At 51.3% G+C, this 22,453-nt stretch overlaps 2 protein-coding genes across 2 annotated transcripts in view; both read right to left on the minus strand.

Annotated features, from left to right (window-relative positions):
- Nucleotides 1-1,532, minus strand: part of FAM107A (family with sequence similarity 107 member A) — a 28,391-nt gene extending 26,859 nt beyond the window's left edge. The window contains exon 1 of the mRNA XM_026857461.1: nt 916-1,532. Within this exon, the coding sequence (XP_026713262.1) occupies nt 916-939 (24 nt within the window). The 5' untranslated portion in view covers nt 940-1,532. The remainder of the gene's footprint in view (nt 1-915) is intronic.
- A 2,308-nt stretch (nt 1,533-3,840) lies between these two features.
- FAM3D (family with sequence similarity 3 member D) lies at nt 3,841-21,079 on the minus strand. Its single transcript, XM_026857549.1, is given in 14 exon segments — nt 3,841-4,213; nt 4,421-4,547; nt 4,691-4,775; nt 5,852-5,902; nt 6,232-6,290; nt 6,550-6,673; nt 7,323-7,343; nt 7,648-7,755; nt 8,511-8,549; nt 8,552-8,577; nt 10,055-10,188; nt 10,191-10,214; nt 15,861-15,927; nt 20,982-21,079. Coding segments are annotated over 14 exon segments (1,053 nt in total). The 3' UTR covers nt 3,841-4,123.
- Nucleotides 21,080-22,453: the final 1,374 nt, after the last annotated feature.

The following is a 22,453-nucleotide window of genomic DNA, read 5'->3' on the forward strand; positions in this document are numbered from 1 at the left end:
GACTGGCTAGTGGGTTGCTTTTATGCATGTTTCCCCTTCAGCAGTGTCTAGCTCTGGTTTTGGAAGAAAACCCAGCAGGTTTGCAAACTTCTGAAAGGCACCTGGTTTGGATCTGAGCATCCGAAGGCACAAACCGTGCTCAGCTGAGCATGCAGGGTCCCTCCTGGGGCAAAGGGTCGCTCTGTCTCCACTGCAGTAGAAATTACTGACCTAGTGTGGTGCATGAATGCATTTCTCTTAGAGCTGGGAGACAAGCTACAGAAGTCTAATACCAGATCAGGGCATCACAAGTGAATGGTGATGATGAGTCCCTGGGCACTGATGTCATCAGATATGAAAACAAAGTGATATCTAACAGCATCCTCAGCCCAACCATCTCTAGCTGCCTCTGCATGGCTTTGACTCTGTAACGTCCCGTTTCCTTCTGGAGCTGTTTGATGGTGCTCTCCGGGGGATCTGGGGAGGAGGGAGATGTGCATGGGTGCTGTGGGACCTGGCACGGCTCCTCCCTGTCCTGGGAGGGAGCTGGCAGCAAGTCACAGGCCAAGGAATCCTGGAGCTTGCTCTGCACAGCTTCTGTAGGAGACAGCCCACAGGCTGTTGGATGTGCTCGGAGCAAGCCTGATGTTTTTCCCCAGAAAGCCAGACTTTGCCTGTCCTAATGCAATGCTCTGATCCCCTCCTTGCTCTCCTGAAAGCTGCGGCAGGCCCTGATGTTGAGCCCATCAGGTGGAATTACTTAATCTGGCCCTGATGAGTGACACCTGCACCCAGGAGCAGATCCCATCCCCCTAATCCCTAGCTGCCACCAGCTGCCTTAGTGTGTGGGGCAAAACAAGCATCATGTGAGCAGATGGTGCTTCCTCCATCATCCCGCCACCGCTTCAGCAGCCCTGAATAAAACTGCCCCGTTACCTTTTTCCCGTGAGCTGCCCCCATGGTCCGATGTGTTGGCTGTTCTCTGCTCACCCGGGATGTGGGACTGGCTGCTTCTCCGTGCTCACCGGCCCCGTTACTCCCGGGGGGACGTGTGGCCGCGCAGTTCCCGGCCCCTTGGCGGCTGCTGCGGGGAGATGTGGGTGAAATCCAGCCCGTCTGCAGTGGGGTCGGGCGGGAAAGCTTGTTTTTCCTCCCTTCTCCCAGCACGTGGAGAACTCATTTTCTTCATGCACCTAACGGCTGGCTTGCGCCCAGGGTCTGCCCAGGCACAAAGGCAGCTTTCATGCTGCGGATGCCCGGTTTCTAAGCTGGGAATCCGTATTTTGAGAGGCTGTGGAAGATTACAGTAATTGCACTTGACAGGGCAAGATGTCACAGGACGCAGATTCGCCCAGCTGCGGGGCCCCGGCACCCGTCGGACCTTGCCTGTAGCATTCCTCCTAGCTGCTCCTTCCGTGCTTTGCTGACATAAATCCATACCCCAAAAATAAAGGAGGGTTATTTCTCCGCTACCCGTCTGCATTCTGGCTCTTGGCTCCTGTTGCAGCACTTGATTCTGCAAACTTTGCTCCTGCAAATGCCCCAGGCTGCCGGTCTGCTGTTGCTGCCGCTCTGGAGCCCCCCGTGCCCCCGGGTGAGGCCAGGAGCTGTGTCCTGGGAGGCCGGGCTGGTCAGGGCTTGTGTTTGCTCAAGTGTCTGGGGGATGTGGCACGGTGAAAACCAGCCAGGTAGGTGCCTGTCTCGGCAGTAATACAGCTTTCAAAATGCCAAGGCAATAAAAAAAAGCCCCATTTGGGGATTGCTGGCCCTTCACCCACCACATTTTTCAGATCTTTTTAGAAAAAATTAGCAAGTTAAATTTGACTCCCGCAGCCATATTTATACCCCTGCCTCCTAGATTCTGGACTTCTGAAAAACTCCAATTTATTTATTGGCACACAGTGAATTTGGCAGGAATGGCTCTTCAAAGCACTGGCTGCTGATTAAGGTTCCTGCACAGGAGCTGCACTTCTAGGGCTCCTTATTCATCGAAAATAGTGATGTACCTTAGTAATGGTTCCGTGATGGATTCAGAGCTAGTTTTAACTGTAGGTAGTGTGCCAAAACATAATTTTCCTTTCTTTTGGCTTTAAACCAGGTTTCTAACTGGCATTGCAAAGGGATAGGAAGAGTTTCCTGTGGCTGAAAGGGGTTGGTTGTTTCCTGGGCTGTAGCTGATGCTGTGTGCGGGTTTACCCCTCTTAGGTTGTTTTCGGTTTGGCTTCCGAGTGAATCTAGATCCTCTGAGGGGGCTTAAAATAGTTGGCATATTTATGCTGGCAGTGCAGCAGGGCTGTGTGATGTGAGGGCTGTTGTGTCTGTTGCGTTGGGTTATTTCTCACTGCTGCCACGGGTGGGGATGATTCAGTGCTGGGGATTAACTGCTGCTGGAGCAGATTTAGGGATCGATTTATGGCGGAGGCTTTTCTTGGTGTGATCAGGTGCGTGTTAAGAATGCAGGGGGATAAGATGGGATACTACAGCTATTGGGGGATTTCTCTCTGGCTATTTTGGGGTTTTATTTCAGTTTTGCCTTTGGAAGTTCTTACAGGGGTTACACGATTTATTTCAAGATAAAGTAGAAACTGGTTGCCTCGCTGGCTTTGGATGCTGGTGCTGGCTTTTGGATCCGGGGTTTCATCCCTAAGGCTGCTGGTGCAAGACAGGCTGTGTCTCTTCCTGGCCTTGGTCTTATCCTGCCAACGTGCCTCACTTCTGCTCCCCTGGGGTGACCTGAGGGCTCAGGTAAGCGATGGGAACTGCCTGTCAGAAGCTGTGCTGGGGCAAACTCTGCTGTCAGAGGCAGAAAAGGCTGTGCAGGAGCCTGTTAACCCCGCACACCTCCGAGTGCTCCAGCAGAAATGCTCCACCCTCATGTTCTGCAAAACTGCTGGTCTGCTTTAAAGAATGGGGAAAACCCAGATACAATCATAGGAAATTAAAGTCTGTGTATGATGTAAATTTGTCCCTGTCCATGATGATGGATAAGTCTGGGCCATCACCCACGCAGCTTATCTGATCTCATCAGTGCTTGTGCTCAGGGAGGTTTTGGGTACAGATGGTGCTTGGGTGAATGAATCTGGACACGAACGGGGAGGGGGGGGGCAGATGCTCCCCCGGGAGCTCCTCGGTGTTGGGCAGCAGCGTGGGAACCACCCTGGCAGGAGGTCTGCGGGGCTTTGCCAGCCTGCCTTTGGGCAGGGATCCCCCTCTCCTCTCCTCTCCTGGAGGTGTCAGCCGGCCCCGGGTCGGGGTGCAGCTCCCAGAGCAAAGCGGGTGTGGGGGTGCCCGCAGAGGGCTGCCAGTCTCTGAGTTGTCTCTCCAGAGTGATGCTGGCTCCAGCTCTCCCGGTAAAAGGCTCCCACCTATTGGTTATGCTGCACAACTTCAGCTGCCTGAGAAACTCGCACATCTATCTCTCCCTCCTTGAGGGCAAAGTTGGCTTGGCACGTCCCTGGTGTTACTCCAACCTTTGATGGGGACTTGCCACAGAAAATTTAGCATGGATTTAACCCAGAAAAAATGCAACCGGGTGCGGGAAATGCTTAATCCTTTGGTCTGCCAATATTAACCTACATTGCTGCAAGGCACCCCTGTGGCCTTCTGGTCTTACTGTGGCTGTAGGGGACAGTGGGGAGCTCCAGGGGGAAGCCACCAAGGCCTGAGCATCCCCAGGGAGGGCTTTGCCCTGTGCCACGTGGGGAGGGGGAGCACCCGTCTGCAGTGCCAAGGAATGGGTGATGGTGATGCCTGGCTGGTGGCAGAGGATGTGGCATGCTGTGCCTGAAGGGAAAAGCATGGATTATGCTTGAAAATGGAAGTGAGAATGGCAGTGGTTTGTAATTAGGTATGTATGAAATCTGAAAAACCTTCTACAGAGTTTTTGGTTTAAAGACAGAAAAATAAAATACCCCAGATTGACCCATGGATGAGGACAGCTCAGGTGAAACCTGGCTGGGCGTTTTCTCAGGCTCTGTAGGCACTTGTACAGCTCTTCTCCCAGCCCTGCACAGTCTCTGCTGTGAAACAGCTGGTCCCTGGAGCAGGCAGCTGTGTGACAGGCAGTGGGGGGCTGGGGTCAGTCTGATGGGGCTCGTGTCCCTCTGAGACTGGTCTTGCCTCTGTGGCAGGCTGGGGCTTGATGTTAATCCATCTTCCTGGGGGCACAGCCCTCCATCTCCAGCAGCTCAGGCCAGCCATCGTATTTATTTGTCTTCATATCATTTTTGATGTGCTGCAGGGAAAAAAAGGAAGGAGAGAAAATGAACGAGGAGGTTGGTGGCACAGTGCAAGTTTGCAACGTGGTAAAATTGCAGCTTGGCTCGACATGGGGGATAACACTACTGGTCCGCGTCCTCTGCAGACAAGTGAGATGTAGCTCAGGAGGTGCTACGAAGAGGATGGGAGCCTCCAGAGTTGGTGGCAAGGGATGGCCACGTACCTCTTCAAAGGGGCTCTTGTTCTTCAGCCCTTTTGCTCCTAAGAAGACCCAGTTGTCCCGGAAGCCCAGCTTGCTCACGTGGCTGCTGCCCAGCTCTACAAAATGTGCCCGTACTTTGTCGTTCATCCTGAAAGAGGGTAAGAAGGTGTTAGCGTGGTGCCAGGTGGGTGTCCCCTACTGTCCCCTCTCTGCTGCTGGCATAAGCACCTCCAGCTCCCCCTAACTGTGGGGTTTTGGGGAGCCAGGTGTTGCTCCCAGGGCCAGACTCACTTTGTGGCAGCATCATCGTAGCTGGCTGTCAGCACAATGGTGCCACGCTGGATCTCCTGGAGGAAAGTATCCAGTTTGTTAATGTCTGGAAGAGAAGAGCATTAGGGAAAGAAAAAGGGATTTAGCAGGGACTGCTGCATGGCAGCTGGTGGAACCTCCTCTGGGCCAGTGAGACCCCAAGATGTGGGGTCATGGGTTGGGGAGGGACGGGCTCCCAGATGCAGCATTTTCCATCTTGTGTCCCAACTGGGGCTCTCCTGCAGAGCCCAGGGCTGGTGCTTCCCTCCTGCTGGTACAGCTACAGGGAGGAATTTGCTCCTCAACTTTGCTCACTAAACTGTGAAATCTAGTTACGTGAATTTACTTCCCAACACAAGAAATGAACCCGCTTGGCCGCGGAGTGCCTGCCCTGGGATCATGCCTTCGGCTGCGTTGTTGAATTATTGCTCATCTCGCATCTTGGGATGCTCGAATCTAACGCCCCATCTAGTGGCACAGAAGCTGACTGCCTTCTCCTTCCCTATGCCTCTCGCTCACAAACTCAGCCAGACATCTCCTGATATTGGTGTCTCTCCTTAAAAGTCCAGAGCTACCAAGAATAGGTTGCAAAACCAAAAAGCAGAAAGGGTGATTGATCCCTGGGGAAGGCTCAGACCAACAAAGGGTAAATCAAAAGCGCTGTAGGGGTGGTTTTAGCATGTGATTTTTGAGGAGTCCTGCCAAAACTCTGGAGACGTTTGGTAAGAGCTTTGCCCCAGCGGTGGGATTTACAGCATCCTGCAAGTCAGTGCCAGCTAGGCTGTGAGCCGGTGCTGCCCTGGCTCAGGGCATCTTGCTGTTAGGAAGATTGTTTGAAGCTGGCAGGAGCAGGGTCACGGTCTTTGCTGCCACCAGACTCTGCTCCAACAGCCTTGCTGGGGCTGGGGCCACATCCCGACTGCCATGCCCTGAGTATTTATTCTCCTGCGAAAGGCAGGGAAGCAAACTGCTGCTCAGCTGCTGCTCAGCTACTGCCAGCATTCAAAAACTGAGTTGAAATTTGCAAAAATCTCAGGATTAGTATCACTAGCTCTGTCTCAGAAAGTAGCCGCGATAGAGGAGCAGCCTAACTAGCCATCAGCACTGCTGGGAGCCACCAAGCTGCGAAGTGACTGCGCTTACCTCCAGAGTACATGTCGAATGTGTCAGCTTTCAGGAGCTGCCCGCTTGTTCCTGACAGAATTCAAAACAGAGCACAGTGAGTTTGCACTGGGGTGGCTCTAGGCTTTGCCTGGCCACCAGCTTGGGGTTCCTGCTTCAGAGCACTTCCCTTTGCTGCGATGGTAAATGTGTTGCTGGGTGGAGTTGGTGGAGCCATGGTGCACGGCCGAGATGGGTTTGTTCCCATCAGCTGTCTGCCCCGTGCAGCACCAGGCTGATGGGCTTTTGGCTCAGCCACGGTGCCTGGGATGGGCTCCCCGGTGGCCTGTCCCCTCCTGGGGCAGGAAGGGATCCTGGCTGTGGGGAAAGGGTGAGGGGGGGTTAGTGACTGCCTGACTCACCGTTCACCAGTGCGATGTTCAGACCTCTGCCAATGTTGTTTTTCACATTACTCATGATGCTGGAAAGGAAAGCAGAGAGCACCGGTAAGTGCAGGGATGCCCTGGAGATGCTGGTGCTCGTAGAACTGTGATGGAGCAAAGTGGCTGCAGGCAGCAAAATATCCACAGAAGTGGTAACAAAGAAAATTACTTCTGACTTTTTTCTTTTTTAACCACAAACTCATGGAGGTGGCCATTGATGTGCTTAGCAGAGGCCAGACTCTCCCTATGAAGCCCAGGCCAGCCATGGCTGCTTTGTCCCCGCTGTGTGCTGCTTACACCATGTCGTTGAAGCAGATGGAGGGTCCCACCACGTTTGCGGCGCCGCTGATGATCCTGAAGGCAAAATAATTTTCGGGGCAGCTCTTCCGGTTCCCGCACTTGTGCCGGGGCAGCTGCTTGCCTGTGAGGGAGGAGCGGAGGTGCATGGCACGGCGTTGGCCCTGTGAGGGGACAGTGGCCATGTCCCTGGGGGGCTGAGCAGGGCTGGCACTGGGGCACAGTGGCACACTAAGGAGGTAACACCTGGACCATCTTCTTGCACACAGGAGGCTTGTCCTGGGGTGGGACCAGCTTCTTGTTTGTGGTTTATGGTGCTGCTGGCCAGGGTGCCGGGTGCTGCTCTGGGTGTGAGCAGTGGGATGGCACAGCTGATGCCATGGGGGTTGCGGAGGGGGGTGCTGAGGAGCATTCAGAGCTGGTGCTTGTTCAAGGTCAGCCCCTCGGGCCTTTTCTGCCTGGAGCTTCCCCATTCTTGTCCAGGGCAGGGACCTGTGCCAGGCTGCCCCGGACAGGGCCACGACCTGCTACACCTCCTGTACCCTCTGGCCCTGGGGTGTTTCTGTTGGGGCAGGGGGATGATGTGAAGGTTTATGTGCTTGTGGAGCTGCCAAAGGCACTTCTGCCCTGTGCAGTAACTAACTCCCCTGTGTTTGGGAGGCTGGGATTTTTGCCTTGGGAAAGGGCAGCTCCAGGGCAGCTAGAGCACTTCCATCGCCCTCAGCCCTGGAGTGGTGTTGTGTGATGAAGATGAAGTCGAGAGCTGTACTCACTGCTGAGCTTGTCGGTGGCACCTGTGGGTTCCAAGCAAGAGGGTTAGATACTCCAGAGAGCTGCTGGCTCTTCCCCAAGCCAGAAGCAACCCTTCAGACATCAGCTCCCCAAAACTGCTCCCCGTGGCTGCAGTCACCCTGGGAGCCACCTGCCCCAGTGCAGCTTCCCACCGTTTGTCCCCTCCTTGTCCTGGTGGCTGCAGCCTTGGCCAGGGACTGCAAGTGACAATGTTCATGGCAACTCTACGCAGCTCTGGGGTCTGACTCGCGCAGGGCTGCCTGCACCCTCCCTGCGGACCCGACTGGATACACACTGGTGCCTCACCAAGCCAGCTTCGCAGGCTGATGTCTTTCCAGCTCTGGTCGAAGTACGTCTGCACGATGAACCATGTGCCCAGCAGTGTGATGAACAGTGCCACGGACCGGATCACGCCTGCCAGGGGTGGGAGAGGAGCCAGGTGAGAGCAGCAGCAGCACGGGCTGGGGACCAGAGCATCCCTCTGGCTTCTTAGGGACTTGGTCCGTGTGTCCCCGGGTTACCAGGCACAGGGTGACAGCCAGTGCTTGTGTGGTGTGGGAAGGCAGCTCACGCTCCTTCATCCTCTAAAAGGATTCTGATCTCTTAATTAATATCTCTGGAGCATGTGGCACTGCTCAGATAGGCATTACTCTTCTGCTGGGAGGCACTATTCATATTTCTCTCTGCATTAAAGTAAATCTGATAATTAGTCAGAAAGCTATATAAATCCAAATATTTCTTACATTCCCAGTGCTGGGAAGGCTGCTATCCCCAATTAGTCACTAGCTACAGCCGAGCAGCTGCTAATACAAATGTGATTGGCATTTGGCTTTAAAACAGCACTCATCGGAGCAAAACGTTCCAGTCCTGCATGGAAAGGGAGTAGAAAAATATACTTATATTGTGGCAGAATGGCTCTTATGGAACCAGGAGCGTCTCAATAGCCATCTCTTCCCAGGCACAGAGGGTTTCACTGGGAAAAATACAACCAGCTGAAATCTACACAAATCTGTTAAAAAAACTGATATTTATACAAAGGCCCTTTCCCATGTCGCTGGCAGGGGAAGGTTGGGGTAGCTGGGCTTGAGAAGGGGTTATGTAAATGAGAAGGTGGCATAAAGAGCTGTAAAAAAAAAATAGATAAAGTAAATCTCTGTCTTTCTCCTTACTTGTCACCCGCATGGTGGTGGGGAGAGAGAGCCCAACTGAGGGGGTGGCCAACGGTCACGGGTCACCCTGAGGAAAAAGAAGGAAATACCATAAAGCGTTCCAGTAGCCCACCAAAGTCAGGCAGATATTAGGTGAAAAAAATAATTGCTATGTTTAGACATATCTGCAATAACTAAGAGGTCGCTAAAGTTGTATAAATTCCCATCGGGCACGTGTGCTCGGTCCCACCCTGCTGATGAAGTGCTGGCTCCTGTACGTTGGAGCAGGCTGCACAGATTGAGCTTGCTTTAGGTTTAAGCCCCTGAACTCTTCACTGTGACTCTCTGCTGCCCTGTGCACTCCTGTTTCGTGTCCTTTTCTCAGTTTTTCCTATTCTGCTGGTAGCGATGAGCTCAAGGAGAGTATTTTCAGCCATGGCTTTGCTGCATTTCCTTCTGGAATGGAGCAAAGTAGGTTTCAAATATTATCTATTATTCAAATATTATCAAGCTTGCCCTCCTTACAACCAGAAAGGGAAGGAAAGAAAGGCAGCACCACTGAGTGGGGTGGAGCAGCCAGGTTTGGGGACACCTGACTTAAGAACAGAAATATTTTCCACTCGCCCAGATCCTGCAGCATCTTCACCCACAGGAATGGGGAGTGGTGGTAATTTGGAGCACGAACTATTTCCTACCTGAGCGAGTCCATCTGCCCCCCTCTTTCCTCTTGCCACCCCAGCAGTTGGGATGGGCACCTGCCACCCACTGTGCTCCCAGAGGCTGGGGACCCACTCCTACCTTAGCAATTCGGGGCTGCAGCCTGGTGAACGCCTGTCCTGGAAGCCACCCTGGAGTCCTAAGGCAAATTGTCACCTGTGAGACGTGTGCTCAGAGTTACGGAGGCTAATGTTAACTAAAGCAGCCCGTTAGTGAGGCTTGGCACAGAAAATTTGTGAAAGAGCTATGCTGAGAGTTGCTTTTCCTGTTTGAAGGGTAAATAAGGAGCAACAGGTTGTAGCAGGGCTGGGCTGAAAGTTGATTTCAGGCTGTTACGTCATGAGGAAGAAGAGCTTTGCCTCCTAGCCAGCCCTGCTCTGGGTTCCCTCTCAGGGCTTGAGTTCAGGGAATCTGTGGCCGTGGTGCAGCATCCTCCCTTGGCCCCCTGGACGCACCCAGCACCCCCTCAGAGCCCTGCTGAGAGGCTTCCCCTGACCCTTGGGTAGGTTGCAGCATCTCTCCCTGTTACGGGGCTTTAAGGCAGCCTTAAAAACAAGGAGGAGAACAATCTGCACTGCAGGAGGAAAGCTGTTCTCCTGCTTTGCCTGGCACCCCAGAGGGAGTTCGCAGGGGGCCGGGGTGTCAGTCCTGCAGGGACACCTCAGCTCTCCGAGCCTGGCACCGCTCCCCACGAGACCCCTCCGCTGTGCCCACGTCTGCGAGTGGCTGCGGCAAGGAGGAGCTGCCAAAGGCACCTGGGCAGGGAGCTAGCGGCTTGCCTTTCCGTGGGAGAGTGGCCTCATGGCTTATCTGCATTTTAAAGAAAGCCTTGGAAGCTATTTGTGTACCCATGCGTATCACGGCAGCGTGTTTTTGATAGCGTATCTGCTAAGCACGTTTTCTTCCCAGCAGCATCTCGCTTCTCCCTGCAGCTGTTCCTCCCAGAGGAAGGCGGCTCTGAGCAGGAATCCGTCCCTGCAGGAGCGGGGGCACAGGGGTCCCTGACACCTGCAGCACGTCCCAGCCCCTCGACACGGTATATCACTGAGATGGGTTTTAAACTCATGTTGGAGCTGGTGGCAAAGCCACAGACCTGAAAATGGATAATTTAAAGGTTTTGGAGGACAAATGCTGCCTGTGGCTGGATCTGGGGGGACAGCACCAGGCTGTTTTGCTTTTTAAATGCTGGGAGCCTCTCCCATGCCTGGCCCCCCAGCCCAGAGCCTGACCTGGTGGTGGGTGTGATGGGGGCAGAAGAGCAGTCCTTAAAATCCCCCTTAGCAAGTCACAAAATCTTCAAAATTCGTATCAGTTTGCTTTTGGAGCACCTCCCTCAATGCCGAGAGTGTGGAGCTGGTGAGGATTTGGATCTGGGCTGTGACTTGGACACAGTGAGTGGAGCAAAGCTCCACTGGGTTTGCCAAACAGTCCCCATGGTGCTGTGGGGGACACCGGCTTCACTAGGGCCTGTTGCACAGTTTGTCAAATTTGTGTTTTTTCTATGCAAGTATTGATTTCATTGCAGAGGAAGAGAAATGGAAAAATAAACCAAATACCACTTTAGGGAAGTAATTTATTTATTTAGGCTATTTATCTTCACCTTAATCCCAGGTAAAATTTATTGGCTGAAGTCCCTGGATGGTGAAATTCCTGGACCCTGATTATATTACAAGAGGGTAGCCCTGTCCTGGGATTTCTATTATATTCTTTTTTTTTAATTGTTCAGATATTTTTAAACATTTTTTTTTGCTCAGGTTGTGGTGGAAAAAAAAGATGACTGTGCTTTGGCATGTCAGACTTGCAAGAGAGAGAGGAAGGAAGGAACTATAGTGAGTGATAAACCGAGTTATTTGTCTAATAAACCTGAAACTATTTGCTTTAAAAACCATTCCAGGAACAAAAAAGTTCTCAGACAAATATTGCTAAAGAGCTCCGTGGTGTTGTAAGGCAAAGGCTCCACCCCAGCCTGCTCAAGACTGGACTGCTGCTTGCAGTACTGAGTTATTGCTGCCAAGAAGAAACCCAGGCAGCTCCCTGCCCTCACAGGGAGGTTTTCTAGGATGCAGCAGGTGAATGTTCCTGTTTCCTCCCAGTGCTGCAGGAAAACTTCACTTTTATTCCTCAGAAGCTTCTGCCTTTGTTGCTTTTGGTTTGTTTTTTTTTTTCTGCTTTTACGCCCCACATGTCCCCCTCTCTCCCAGCAGGTCACTGACCATGAATGAAGCATCATTTTGGTGCAGGGTGGGGATGCAGCTACAACGAGGGTGGCTGCCAGATGTCACACATGCCCACACCCAGCCAGTCACCCCTCCAAAAGTCAGGGTTTTCCTGCAAAACTGAGCACAGGGGTGCAGAAGAGGGGCTGGTGTTGGGTGGGTGCACATCCACCCTGTGTCCAGGGCTGGTCCCACCACAGGAGTGTGAAGAATGCTGCAATGCCATTTTTAGTCTCAAAAGGAGCTTTGCTGAGTTACTCAATGGGAGAGCACTGTTTGCTAGAGGGCTTATAAACTCCTCAGCTCATAAAAATGCTTGGCCAGCTGCTGCATGTGTCAAAAGGCTGGAGAGGGCATCTTGCAGGGAAACTGCCCCCAGCACAAGTCAATAGTTAACCCGGGTGAGGCCCTGATCCTGAAACAGAAGCCAAACAGGATGCACAATGGTGGTGGGCAGGGCTGGGGCCAGCCACGGTGGCTGAGCCCCATCTGGGAGCAGAACTGGAGGCGCTGCTTGGGGCAGCAGGGCTGTGGGGCCGGTGCAAAGCGCACAGGCTGATTTTGGTGCCTGCTGCGGGGCAGGCACGGCCCCATCCTGCGCTGGCTGCCAGAGGAGCATCACCCATCCCTGCCTGCTACCGATTCTGCCTCTTGTTCTTTTGTCATTGACAGCTGCTTTCTGGTTCTCTGCATGTGTCACTGAGCACGAAGCTCAATCGCTCCGAGCTCGCCTCTCTGAGGTTTCCCCAAGCAGGGAATCAAGACCTGTGGCAGCGATGAGAGATGGAGGGAAGCGATTGCATCCCCCCCAATGCAGGAATGGCAGCTGCCAGCTCGGTGGGGATCCCCGTGCCGTGGATTGCAGGTTGTACTGAAGTGGCCTGTGCCAAAACCCAGGGCAAAAGGAGGGACACAAGTGTTGGTGCTCAGGGCTGGCAGCAAGCTCTCTGCTGGGAGGAGGCACTTCTTGGGGCTGAAAGCACAGGGTGGGCCACGCAGCACTCACTGGGCAGCTGTGGTGAAGGGCTCTGGTTTTTGGTAATTGCATCTATGGGAGGATCTGAAATGCATTTTTGGCAGCTAGCAAGGCCCTGGGTGCCAGCACCTTGAGGACTCCCAGTCGGTGCCTGGGAGGTGCCCAGGTTGTGCACTGGAGCATCGCACAGTGAACACCCTGCAAATTCATCCAGAGACATGATGAGTAAAGGGGTTTGACTTGGACAACACATCATAGAGCTGATTCCACCACATATCCCATAATGGGTGGAAACATGGATTTAACCCTTGTCGTTAACACAGGTAGTTCATTAAGGCTGGCTGTAAAACCAGCACAGCTGCATTTTGAGGAAATGATGCCAGCATGTGGGGCTTCCCCTTCACCTCCACGCTACGAGAAGGAGGAACAACTAAAACCTTCCCTCGTGCAGCCATCTAACCTGCCAGCAAGTCAAGAGCGAGTTCTGCAGAAAGGCATTATTTCAGAAGCCTCATTCCGTGGTCAGGAATGGGACAAGACTACATACTGCTCATGTCCTGGGTGCACTGTCCCTCTCTGTAGGCTGTGTGGGAGCTGGGGCATCCCGGGGAGCTGGGGCACCATGTGCTTGGCAGCGTGACGGTGCAGTGCCCAGCCCAGCCCTCTGTGACTCACAGCACTTCCCTGAGCCTTATCTCACTGCCCTGCACGGGGCTGGACACCCTGGTGTGCGGTCCCATGGGTGCAGTGGCTGCGGAGCAGCCGTCCTGCAGGAGGGGAAAAAAAAGTCATTCCTGTGGCCACCAGCTCTTGTGGTTCGTTTGGAGGTTTTCTTCACTTTGGCATTTGTTTTTTTTCCATATCAGAAGAGGAAAACCTCTCCCAGAGTGGGCACCAGCCTGACTGCACTCCCATTAAACCGGCGCATGGTGTTTGATGGGGCAGAATGGCTGGTGGGGGGCACGGTGATGGGAGCGGGTGGGCATGAAGCCAGGACAGGCGTCCCCCACACGGGACAAATCCAGGATAACCCTATCCCTTGGGTTTTCCCCCAGCTGTGCTGCATGTGTGTGGGCTGGCCCTGCGTGCTGCTTTGTTGCCTCTTGTTTGCAGGAGGCTGGAGGTTCCCTTTTCAAATAAGCATTTATTTACCCAGCAACCGTCCTGAACTCTGAAGGAGTCCTGAGTTAACTGTAGATATAGATTTAGGCTACCTTCTTTTTAATCATTTATTGTTGTTATTATGTTTCTGAAGGAAGAAATCACTCCTTAGAGACTTTAGCACTGCAGTTACCATTAGAGGCCCTATATATTTTCCAAAGCTGAACCTCATTTACCTGGCAGCCAAGAACAAAAGTGTTCCCATTCCTTTTTCGTTTTTCTTTTCCATTTCCATCACTTAGGAGAAGAAAACGACTTCTCTTGGAGCTTTTAAAGCAATTTTCATCCAGGAGCCAGTGGAGGAGATGCAGGGCTGGCAGCAGCAGTGCTGCCTTTGGGACTGCAGCTTGCAGAGGGCTGGGGCAGAGCCCCTGCAGGACCAGTGCTGCTCCCTGGTAATTAGTTTAATACCTGAGGCTGCTCTCTGTATAAAATGATGCCCTGAGCTTTTTGTTTCTTTCCCCTGGCTCTGGTTCCTGGTGCTGGGCAAGGGGTGCAGGATGTGGCTCAGGTGCTGTGCTGTGCGCCAGAGGAGACGGCAGCCTCTACACCAAAACCTTCCAGACAGGGAGCAGAAAAGCAAACACAGGCCTGGGCTTTGCATTGGGATAATTATTGCCCTCGGAAGGAAATTTTAGCTGCAGTGAGCGTCTGGGCTTAAACAGCGCAGTCTAAATCAGAAACCTCCTCCCTCTCTGGGGAAATATCCTTCCTATTAGTTTGTTTAGCTGCTGGCAATAACTGGCTCAGCTCAATAACGATGCGCCCCAAGCCCTGGCGTGCTGCAGCGCTGCTCTGCTCCGTCCCCCACTTCTCCCCCGTGCAGGAGCTGGCCCGTGGCATGGGGCTTGTAGCATGCTGGGGGAAGCCTGTTTGAGATTAATTTCTCCTTCTGCTTCAAGGGATCTGAGCATCCCCCTCCACCCCAGGTCCTCTGTGGAGATGGAGATGTTGCTGATGCTTGAAGAAGAAAAGAGCAAAAAACATCCGTGGGGCCAGGGCCCTCGTCATCCCGACGAGGAAAGCTTGTGTGAACAGTTTCTGTTCTGTGCAACTGCACATTTCACCAGCTGGTCACCAAGATGTTTTCCTGCAAACACAGAGGAGGAGGAGCTGTGTGCTTTTCTCATGGGACATGGCTGCAGCACAGCCTAAGCACTGGTGCTGGCGTGGGTAGCCCTCGAGTCCTGGCCCCGCATCCCGCGGTAGCCCAGGTTTTGCCCACTGGCTGTGCCACACAGCAGAAAGCTGCTTTTAGATCACAGATAATGTTGGTGACTACATCAAGTGTTGGGAACGGGGCATCAGCTTGTTCTTGATTCAGCAAATAATTAACTGGTGTAGTGCTATGGAATTACATCAGTCTCATCTACAGGCTCCCCCCGGGAGGTTTCTGCATGATGCAGAGAAAGAGAAATTAAAAAAAAAAAAAAAAAAAAAAAAAAAGTGATATCAAAAAGCTGCCAGGCTGGGGAATGAATAATCCATAATGCAAAATCACCACACTGTCATGAGCACTGTGGTAGGATCAGCATGAGCGAGCTGGTGGATGAGGAACTGCTCTTCTCCTCCTCTTCCTCTTCCTCCTCCCCCCTCCTTGTGCCAGCACCAGCTCATGGGCCCCATGTGAGACATCAGCGGGTGCTGGAGAGCACTGTGGGGACTGGTGGCTCCTGCCAAAAAATCTCAGTGGCTGCAGGACTGTCCCTCTGAGGGGCTCAGCAGTTCCTATGAGAAGAGCTCAGCACTGGGGGGGGGGCAGGCTACACCCCCTGAAGATCCCTTCACGGGGCTCTGCAGTGCCTCCAGGGACACGGTGCCCTGCAGGGAGGTGCTCGCTGGGACAAACTCATGACAGATTCTCTTAGGCAAGGTTTGGCCACTGCTGCTTCGCAAACTTTGTCCTGAGAAGTGCTGTGGCTGTTTCCCATTGCTCCTGCGGGGCGAAGCCGTGTGCCACAGACGTTAAATGTAGCACCTTTAAAAGGAAAGAGTCTTTTACTTCCCAGTTTATCCCATTAAACACCACCTGTGTTTACTACAGGCAGCATGTGAGAGGTGGATGAGGGCAGGGTTTGCTCCCGCAGTCCACCCCTTCCCACCTGCCCGGCAATGGGAGATTATTCAACCTGCTCTGCTCCCGTACTCACCTCTCCTCTCTCACTTTTGCACAGGTTAATAAACAGCAGTATTTCATTGATCGAAGCGAGAATCATGCCAGCAAACTGATGACACATCCCATAGGTCTCACCGGCCTCCTGGTGACCGAGCACAGCGCGTGTGAAGTACCGGCGGCGTTACCTTGTGCCCGATGGGCTGGAAGAAGAAATGTGTGAGGACAAAGGTTGATAGGAGGGCTGATACAACGCTATCGGACAAAAAAGGTGACAAAGCGGTTTCACGAGAGGAGAAGGGTGGTGTTTGGTTGGCAAGGGGGGTTCGATGTGCCGGGGGTGTCCCCCAGCAGCACGGCGTGCTGGCTATTGGGGGTGCTGTTGTGTAGCGCATACGCGACGCCCGCTGCAGCCCTGGCAGCAGAGCCCACCGATGCTGGCTTTGCTGCTAGGAGAGAAAAAGAAAGAAGGGAAATCATAACCACTTTTACCATTCAGAATTAGCTCGTGCAGTGCTAAGCCCCCAGTCTGTGGGCCCAGTGCAGCCAATCTGTTTTTATTGTTTTGCAGGACTCCTCTGCAACCAAATGATGACAAATACCAGGAATTAGCGGAGTGTAATTACTCCATATTAGCTGAATTCACAGATCATAAACAGCCATTGATTATTCCTAATTTCACATTTTTAGCATTCTGAGTTGCAGTAATTAGGCCTGTCCGAGGGAATTACCATCTCTTTCAATCCCTCCGGTCTCCAGTCACTGCCCTTCTTTTAAGATACCTTTTTACTGATGAAAAAAGAGGATGTTTAACACAGAATCACAGAATCATTCAGGTTGGAAAAGACCCCTGGGATCTTTGAGTCAGACCATCAGCAAATCCCTCCTTACTTCTGCAACAGAATGCCCCCTCCCAGTCCCCAAATCCCTCTGGCTCTGCCGTCCTTTGGCTGCCAGCTACCTCAGAGCACAGATCGGTGCCTGGCGTGACCTCTAACCCCTGGGCCACAGCTCATTTCACCCAGGCTCATTGCAGGGGCAATTAGCAGCCTTGGCTCTTGCTGCGGGTCTTGCAGGGATGCCCACGGAAAGGGGCCTGGGCAGCACCAAAGCTCGCGGTCCATCTCCTGTTGCCAGTTGGTGCCATGCAAGCAGGGTTTGTGTTTTAAGCATTGCCTCTTTTTTGAAACATGGTTGCAGGCCAGGACATGATTTCCAGATGCTAATTTGCGCCTCCAGTGAAATCATGCTGGGGGGCCTCTGTCTCCAGCCTGGTAACGACTGTATCCTCCCCAGACAAGATCTATGAGGGGCTGGTAGACCTCAGTATTTTCTTGTTACAGACTACAAGCAGTATTAAAAAAAAATGTAGATATAAATTAATAATATTTGCACGGGAAATTTCTAACCCTATTAATATCATATCATTAAATTTGTTTCTTACGCACAGGCAGTGATTTCATTACAAAGCGTAGCAGAGCATAATGCCAGCTCTGCAGCAGTGATTCGGTCAATTAATGATGAGAAGGAGAAAGATCCTGTCATTTACTGATGGCAGAGCCTTTGGGACTTTTCCTTTTGCTTTGCCCCTAGTAAATACTGAGGGGTGGTGGGTGACCACCGCCGGCCACGCACTGTGCTCACAGGTGCTCTGGGGCGTTAGGCTGCCTGTCCTGCGGCTGTGGGAGAGGCGGAGGAGAGGATGGGTGTGCTGGCTCCCCGCCACAGGTCACAGGCTCCTGAGTTATTGCAGACACTTTGGTCTGACCCACACAGCAATTCTGGCATTTTTATCTATTTTGACATGATTTGCCCACCCTGGGTTGTGGCAGTGCAAAGGGATGAGGGGCTGAGAAGCCTCTGGCGTTGGGCAGGGAGTTATTTATTCCAGGCAGTGGCTGCAGCCACCAAGCAACAGAAGTTTTTTATTGCACCCATTCCTAGGACACCGAAGAAGGATTATGCATGCCTCCACCACGCCATCTTTTTATTAGATTGCAGGCAGGGGTTAAACTGATCCTTGTCAGCACAAATATAATGCCTGGGGTGATGGGAGCAGCATAAATTGAGGACAAGAGGTGGCCGTTTTTACCACCGCTCTCAAGAATGCTCTGCTGGTTTACTGCATCGTTCGCTTTTTAATTGGGACATTTCCCTCTGGCCAGGGGATGCCTTTCCTTTTTTGCCAATGAGGTGCAATAAATAAATGGGCTAAAAGACACAACTCTGAAGGGAGGTGAAGTGCAGAGGGCAAGTTAGTGGCTGCACCAAAGCCCGTTGAATCTCTCCACTTTGCCATGAGGGCACTGATTTTGGTACAGCTTCCACGAGCTGGGGACACAAGGGCTGTCCTCTGGTGGTGAGGGGATCCCAGTAGTACAAATCACACAGGGGCTTCATCTATTTCTCACCTCCATTTTTTCCAGCGTACTCGTGTGATGGTAGTGATGATCCTTGGTGCTGGGTTGGTGAGGTGAGTTTATTTACAGCCAGTTCTGATACGCCTGTGTCAGTGAAAAGCTGTATTTGAAGGAGCAGACGGTAATCCTGTGCATCAGGCTGGCCAGATTTGCTTATCGGTTACGGCAGAGTAGGACTACGGGGATGCATCATCCGAGTGCTCCAGAAGTGCCTGCTATTTGCTGTAATTAGGCAGAGTGAGCCATTACGGGCTGCCTCATGTGGGGAACAGCAGTGGGAAACGCAGTGACATGGAGCATGTGAGCCCGCAGGAGGGTTTGGGGGGGCCCGGCACTGTCTGGGCCCATGTTTGCTCTCCTGGCCCCACAAGCTCTCTCGCTGGGGGGATGTGGAGAGCCCCAGCACACCGATCGGCTCTCACAGGGGACCATGGGGGAGTCATTTGCTCCTTTACGCCTCCCTCCAGGAGCAGCTCATGAAGGCCAGGTCTGGTGTATGTGATGGGGCTGTGTGGGTGCTGCTGGCACCCGGTGCTGGCAGCGGCGGCAGCAAATTGCCGTAAAATATCTCACAGTTATTGGCAGATGTATCTTTTCTAATTTGGTGGGTGACGTGGAGCGAAGCCCTCAGAGCCAACCCATTGCCCTCACAGGGACTCCTCTTGGGGGGAGAGCACTGCGCCGTTGTGAGTTTTGTGTAAGCAGCTCATGCTGGTTTAAACACCATCCCTTGTTAGGTGAGGGAGCTGATTTCCAGCTGTACACTATTACAAAGACAACATGTACCCATGTCTGGCAGAAAAGCCTTCTAGTTGCAGCATCCAGGTACAAGTCCAGCTCTCTGGGACTGCGGTGACTTGCTGCCTGGCTCAGATGAGTGTGCATAAGCAGGTAAACCCACTGGCCATAGGTGGTGGGTAGCTTGGAGCAATAGAACAGCCCTCTTGCCTTCAGGAGCTGCTGCGACAGGCCTTGGGTTTGCAGCTGGTGCCAAAGTGCATTGTCTCTGGTCTCTCTGAATCTGATTTATGCTAAAGCACAGCCTTAAAGCCTGTGGCTGCCAGTCCAGGTCATGTGCAGCCCTCAAAGCCCTGCATGCTGTGGGGGTCTGGCACACACCTACCCCTGCTTGGGGCTGCAAGGCAGCTGGGGTTAAGTAAGGTACTCATTCAGCTGTCCTGGTATTTTTATTTGCCTCTGGTAGTAGCTGATTAATTAGATATCTTCCACTCCCCCAACCTTCCTGTGCTTGCAGCAGAGGAAATCCTGCCTTTGGGCTGCTCCTGGACCTCCCCAGTCCAGTAAACCATTACAGTGCAGAGAAAATGTCTCTTAAAAAAAAAATGCAGTAGAAATTAAAACTCTCCACTGAGAACAAAGTCAGTGGTGCTTTTTGCATCTACTGTTATTATTGTATTCTGTAACATTTGTAAAGCAGATCACTTTTATCAAGAAAGCCTATCTTTTCTCCCAAGCTGTAATTCCTGGACTTCTTAAAGAAGATTTCTGCTCACAAAGGAAATAAAAGATAGGAATATGATGCGCTCTGACATTTGAACACAATACTGAGAATCTGAATTAAAAGGAACAAACTCAGAAAGTATCATTTATACAGCAATCAACTTTAAAAAGTCACCATCTGCTAAGAGTTACCACCCGGTGCAAGTGTGTCTTTATTGCTAGACAGAGAATAGGAAATAACTCGGGGAACTCTCCTGCACCTGCTGAGTTTTTTCTCGGTGCCGTACACACACTGACCTGCGGTGGCCGGTGTGCTGCGGGGTGCCTATTGCAACTCTCCTTTTACTCCAACTCACTACAGAATATAAATCTGAATACAGGTGCCATTAGGAGGAATGATTTGGGGCTGTTAAAGTTCCAGCATAGTGTCAGCTTTTTGAAAAGTCTAAAGGCCAAAAGAAATGACCAGAGTTGGAATAAGGGAACTGGTTTGAGTTTATATGTAGAAACCAGATTTTTTTTCTTGCTTGCTGCTCACGTCCTTGCTGCCCCCTGCCCCAATGACATTTCCTGGATTCTCAGAGCCCTTTCTGAGTTTGTCTTCCTATTTCATCATAATCGATCATAATATTATCAAATTCTTTTCCCTGTGCATCTTGACTAGCGCTCACCTTGCAGTTTTCTGCCTCATTTTGGTCTTCCACTGGTCATAGTCTTCTAAAAAGGTTGTGAACTTTTTGATACAAAAGTTTCTGATCAAATTTTATGTCTTCCACCAAGCCCAATCTGTGTTCAGGTGATGCTTAGCATCATTTAATCCTCTCAGTGCTGCTCAGCAGTCGTGATGGTTTCCCTCCTACCGCTCCATGCACAAGACTCAACTATGGCAATACAGTTGTGTGCACCAAGTCTTCTGTTTCTTGGAGAGAACATATCAGCTGAAAAAGCATGGAAACACTTGCCATGGTGGGCAATCGTATTCCTCTCCCCTTTTAGGACTTTTAAGCTTCTCATCCCCAGCCCTCGGGAGGCTGCCGTGTCCCGTCTCCTTTCCAAGGTCTTGTCCTGTTGCAGAGGCTGAGTCAGGGATGGTAGAAAGTCTTTGGTGCTGTTGTTGCTTTATGCCTGGTGGGGAGAAATGTCTTTTGCCATCCCTCTCAGTTACCTGTTCCTGTATGTCTGTAGCACTGTGCCAGGCTTTAGAAATGAGAGTGCCTGCAGGCATTTTTGACTTGCTTTAAGGGTTTTAATTGCATTTAATCACAGTGGTCTCACTGAAGTTTGGAGGCTTTGAGGGCAGTTAACAGATAAATCAGTTAAATTAATTGTGGTTTGTTTTGTACAGACGTACTCTTGGTTTGGCAGAAGGGCAGCCCACACACGCTCTGATGACAAATATTTCTAGCCTGACCTGTGGGTCTGGAGTACCTGAACCCCTGGGGCTTGATGGCCTGTGTTGCAAGATGTGGACCTGCAAGTGTCTTCTGCTGGCTTTCTATCATCATCATCATCATCATCATCATCATCTAACCTAATTTCTTGCAAAATTAAATAACTCTTCAAAAGCTGATTGGGAATCTGGTGTGAAGCACCTAACCAACTCACACAGGGGCAATTGCCAAGTGCCAAAATGGTCTGTTCAAGGTAAGTTTTAGATTTTTAAGCTTCTTTTAAGAAGCGTGAGGAGGTTTCAGAAGGCAGGGTGACACTGCCTTGAAGGACACCAAATAACATCTCTATTTTTCCCTGTAAATCAGCTGCCTTGGGAACTCACATTACCATTTCACTGTTGAGCTGCTTTGGATTTATCACCAGGACAAATCGACATGCACTAAATTGTCTATAATCCTTCCTCAGATGGAGTAGGTTGAACGAGCTGGAATTTTGTTTCTTTGTTGAGATGAAATGTAATTACTTTATGGAGTTTGCATGGTGTGTTAAATACTGCCAGTATTAAAGCGTAATACAAGTTATAGAACTGTGCCTGTTGCTGGAGATTTATGGAATAAAAGGTATAATTTCACACTTCACTGCATTTTATTTTGAAGTTGGGTGTTGACGTGCTTTTCAGTTGTTTAGATGTGTTTATTTAGCCTTTATTCATGGTTAAGACAAGTACACTGAGGGATTTGATGAGTGAGAGGCTGGAGTTGCCTTCCTCACTTTCCAAAGGAGGTGCCTGAGAGAGCACAGAGCCCCAGCATCCCTTACACTGAAAATGCACCAACAGTTCTTAGGAGGTGAAGAGTCTTTCTTCTGCCTCCTACGTTTCAATAGTTTATGTTTTCCCAATAGGTTTGCTGTACACAAGAGAATGTTCATCAGCAATGCAGTTCAAAGTCATCACAGCAGCAGTTTGATCCCAGAGGGAATGGCTGATCCTATAAAGGAAATTGTAAAATTTGCAAAGGTGCAAATTCCTCCAAAGGTTTTCAGGCCAGATTGGCCAAACATTGGGGCACTTGTGTAACACATGTTAAAGAAATTCCCTTATGACTGAGGCAGTGCAAGATGCTATTCTCCCATCAATAAATGGCACTTTTAGAGCATCCAGAAGCTCACTGCTGGGCTCTCCTTACAGCTGGTCTCCTGTGTTTGACTCTAGAGAACTGGTGCCAAAGCTAATGGCTCTCCTTAATGAGTGAACACACACACACACACATATACACATAATGTATAGCTGTGCCAAGCAGGCTGAAAACTGCCTGCACTTCTGTCTGCTTTTCTTTGAAAACTGTGTGGCTTTAATATCCATTAACATCTATGTGGGGCAGCACCACGACCAGTTCATTTTTAGGAAAGATTCCATGTGCCATCTGGTACTTCTGGCTAATTGCCTGAAAAACTCTATAAAGAATTTTTTTTCATGCAGCTCCACAAGAAAAATCCAGCTTTTCCCC

The sequence above is a fragment of the Athene cunicularia genome, assembly GCF_003259725.1.
Source record: "Athene cunicularia isolate RWA chromosome 12 unlocalized genomic scaffold, athCun1 chr12_part1, whole genome shotgun sequence".
In the NCBI taxonomy this organism is placed as follows: domain Eukaryota; kingdom Metazoa; phylum Chordata; class Aves; order Strigiformes; family Strigidae; genus Athene; species Athene cunicularia.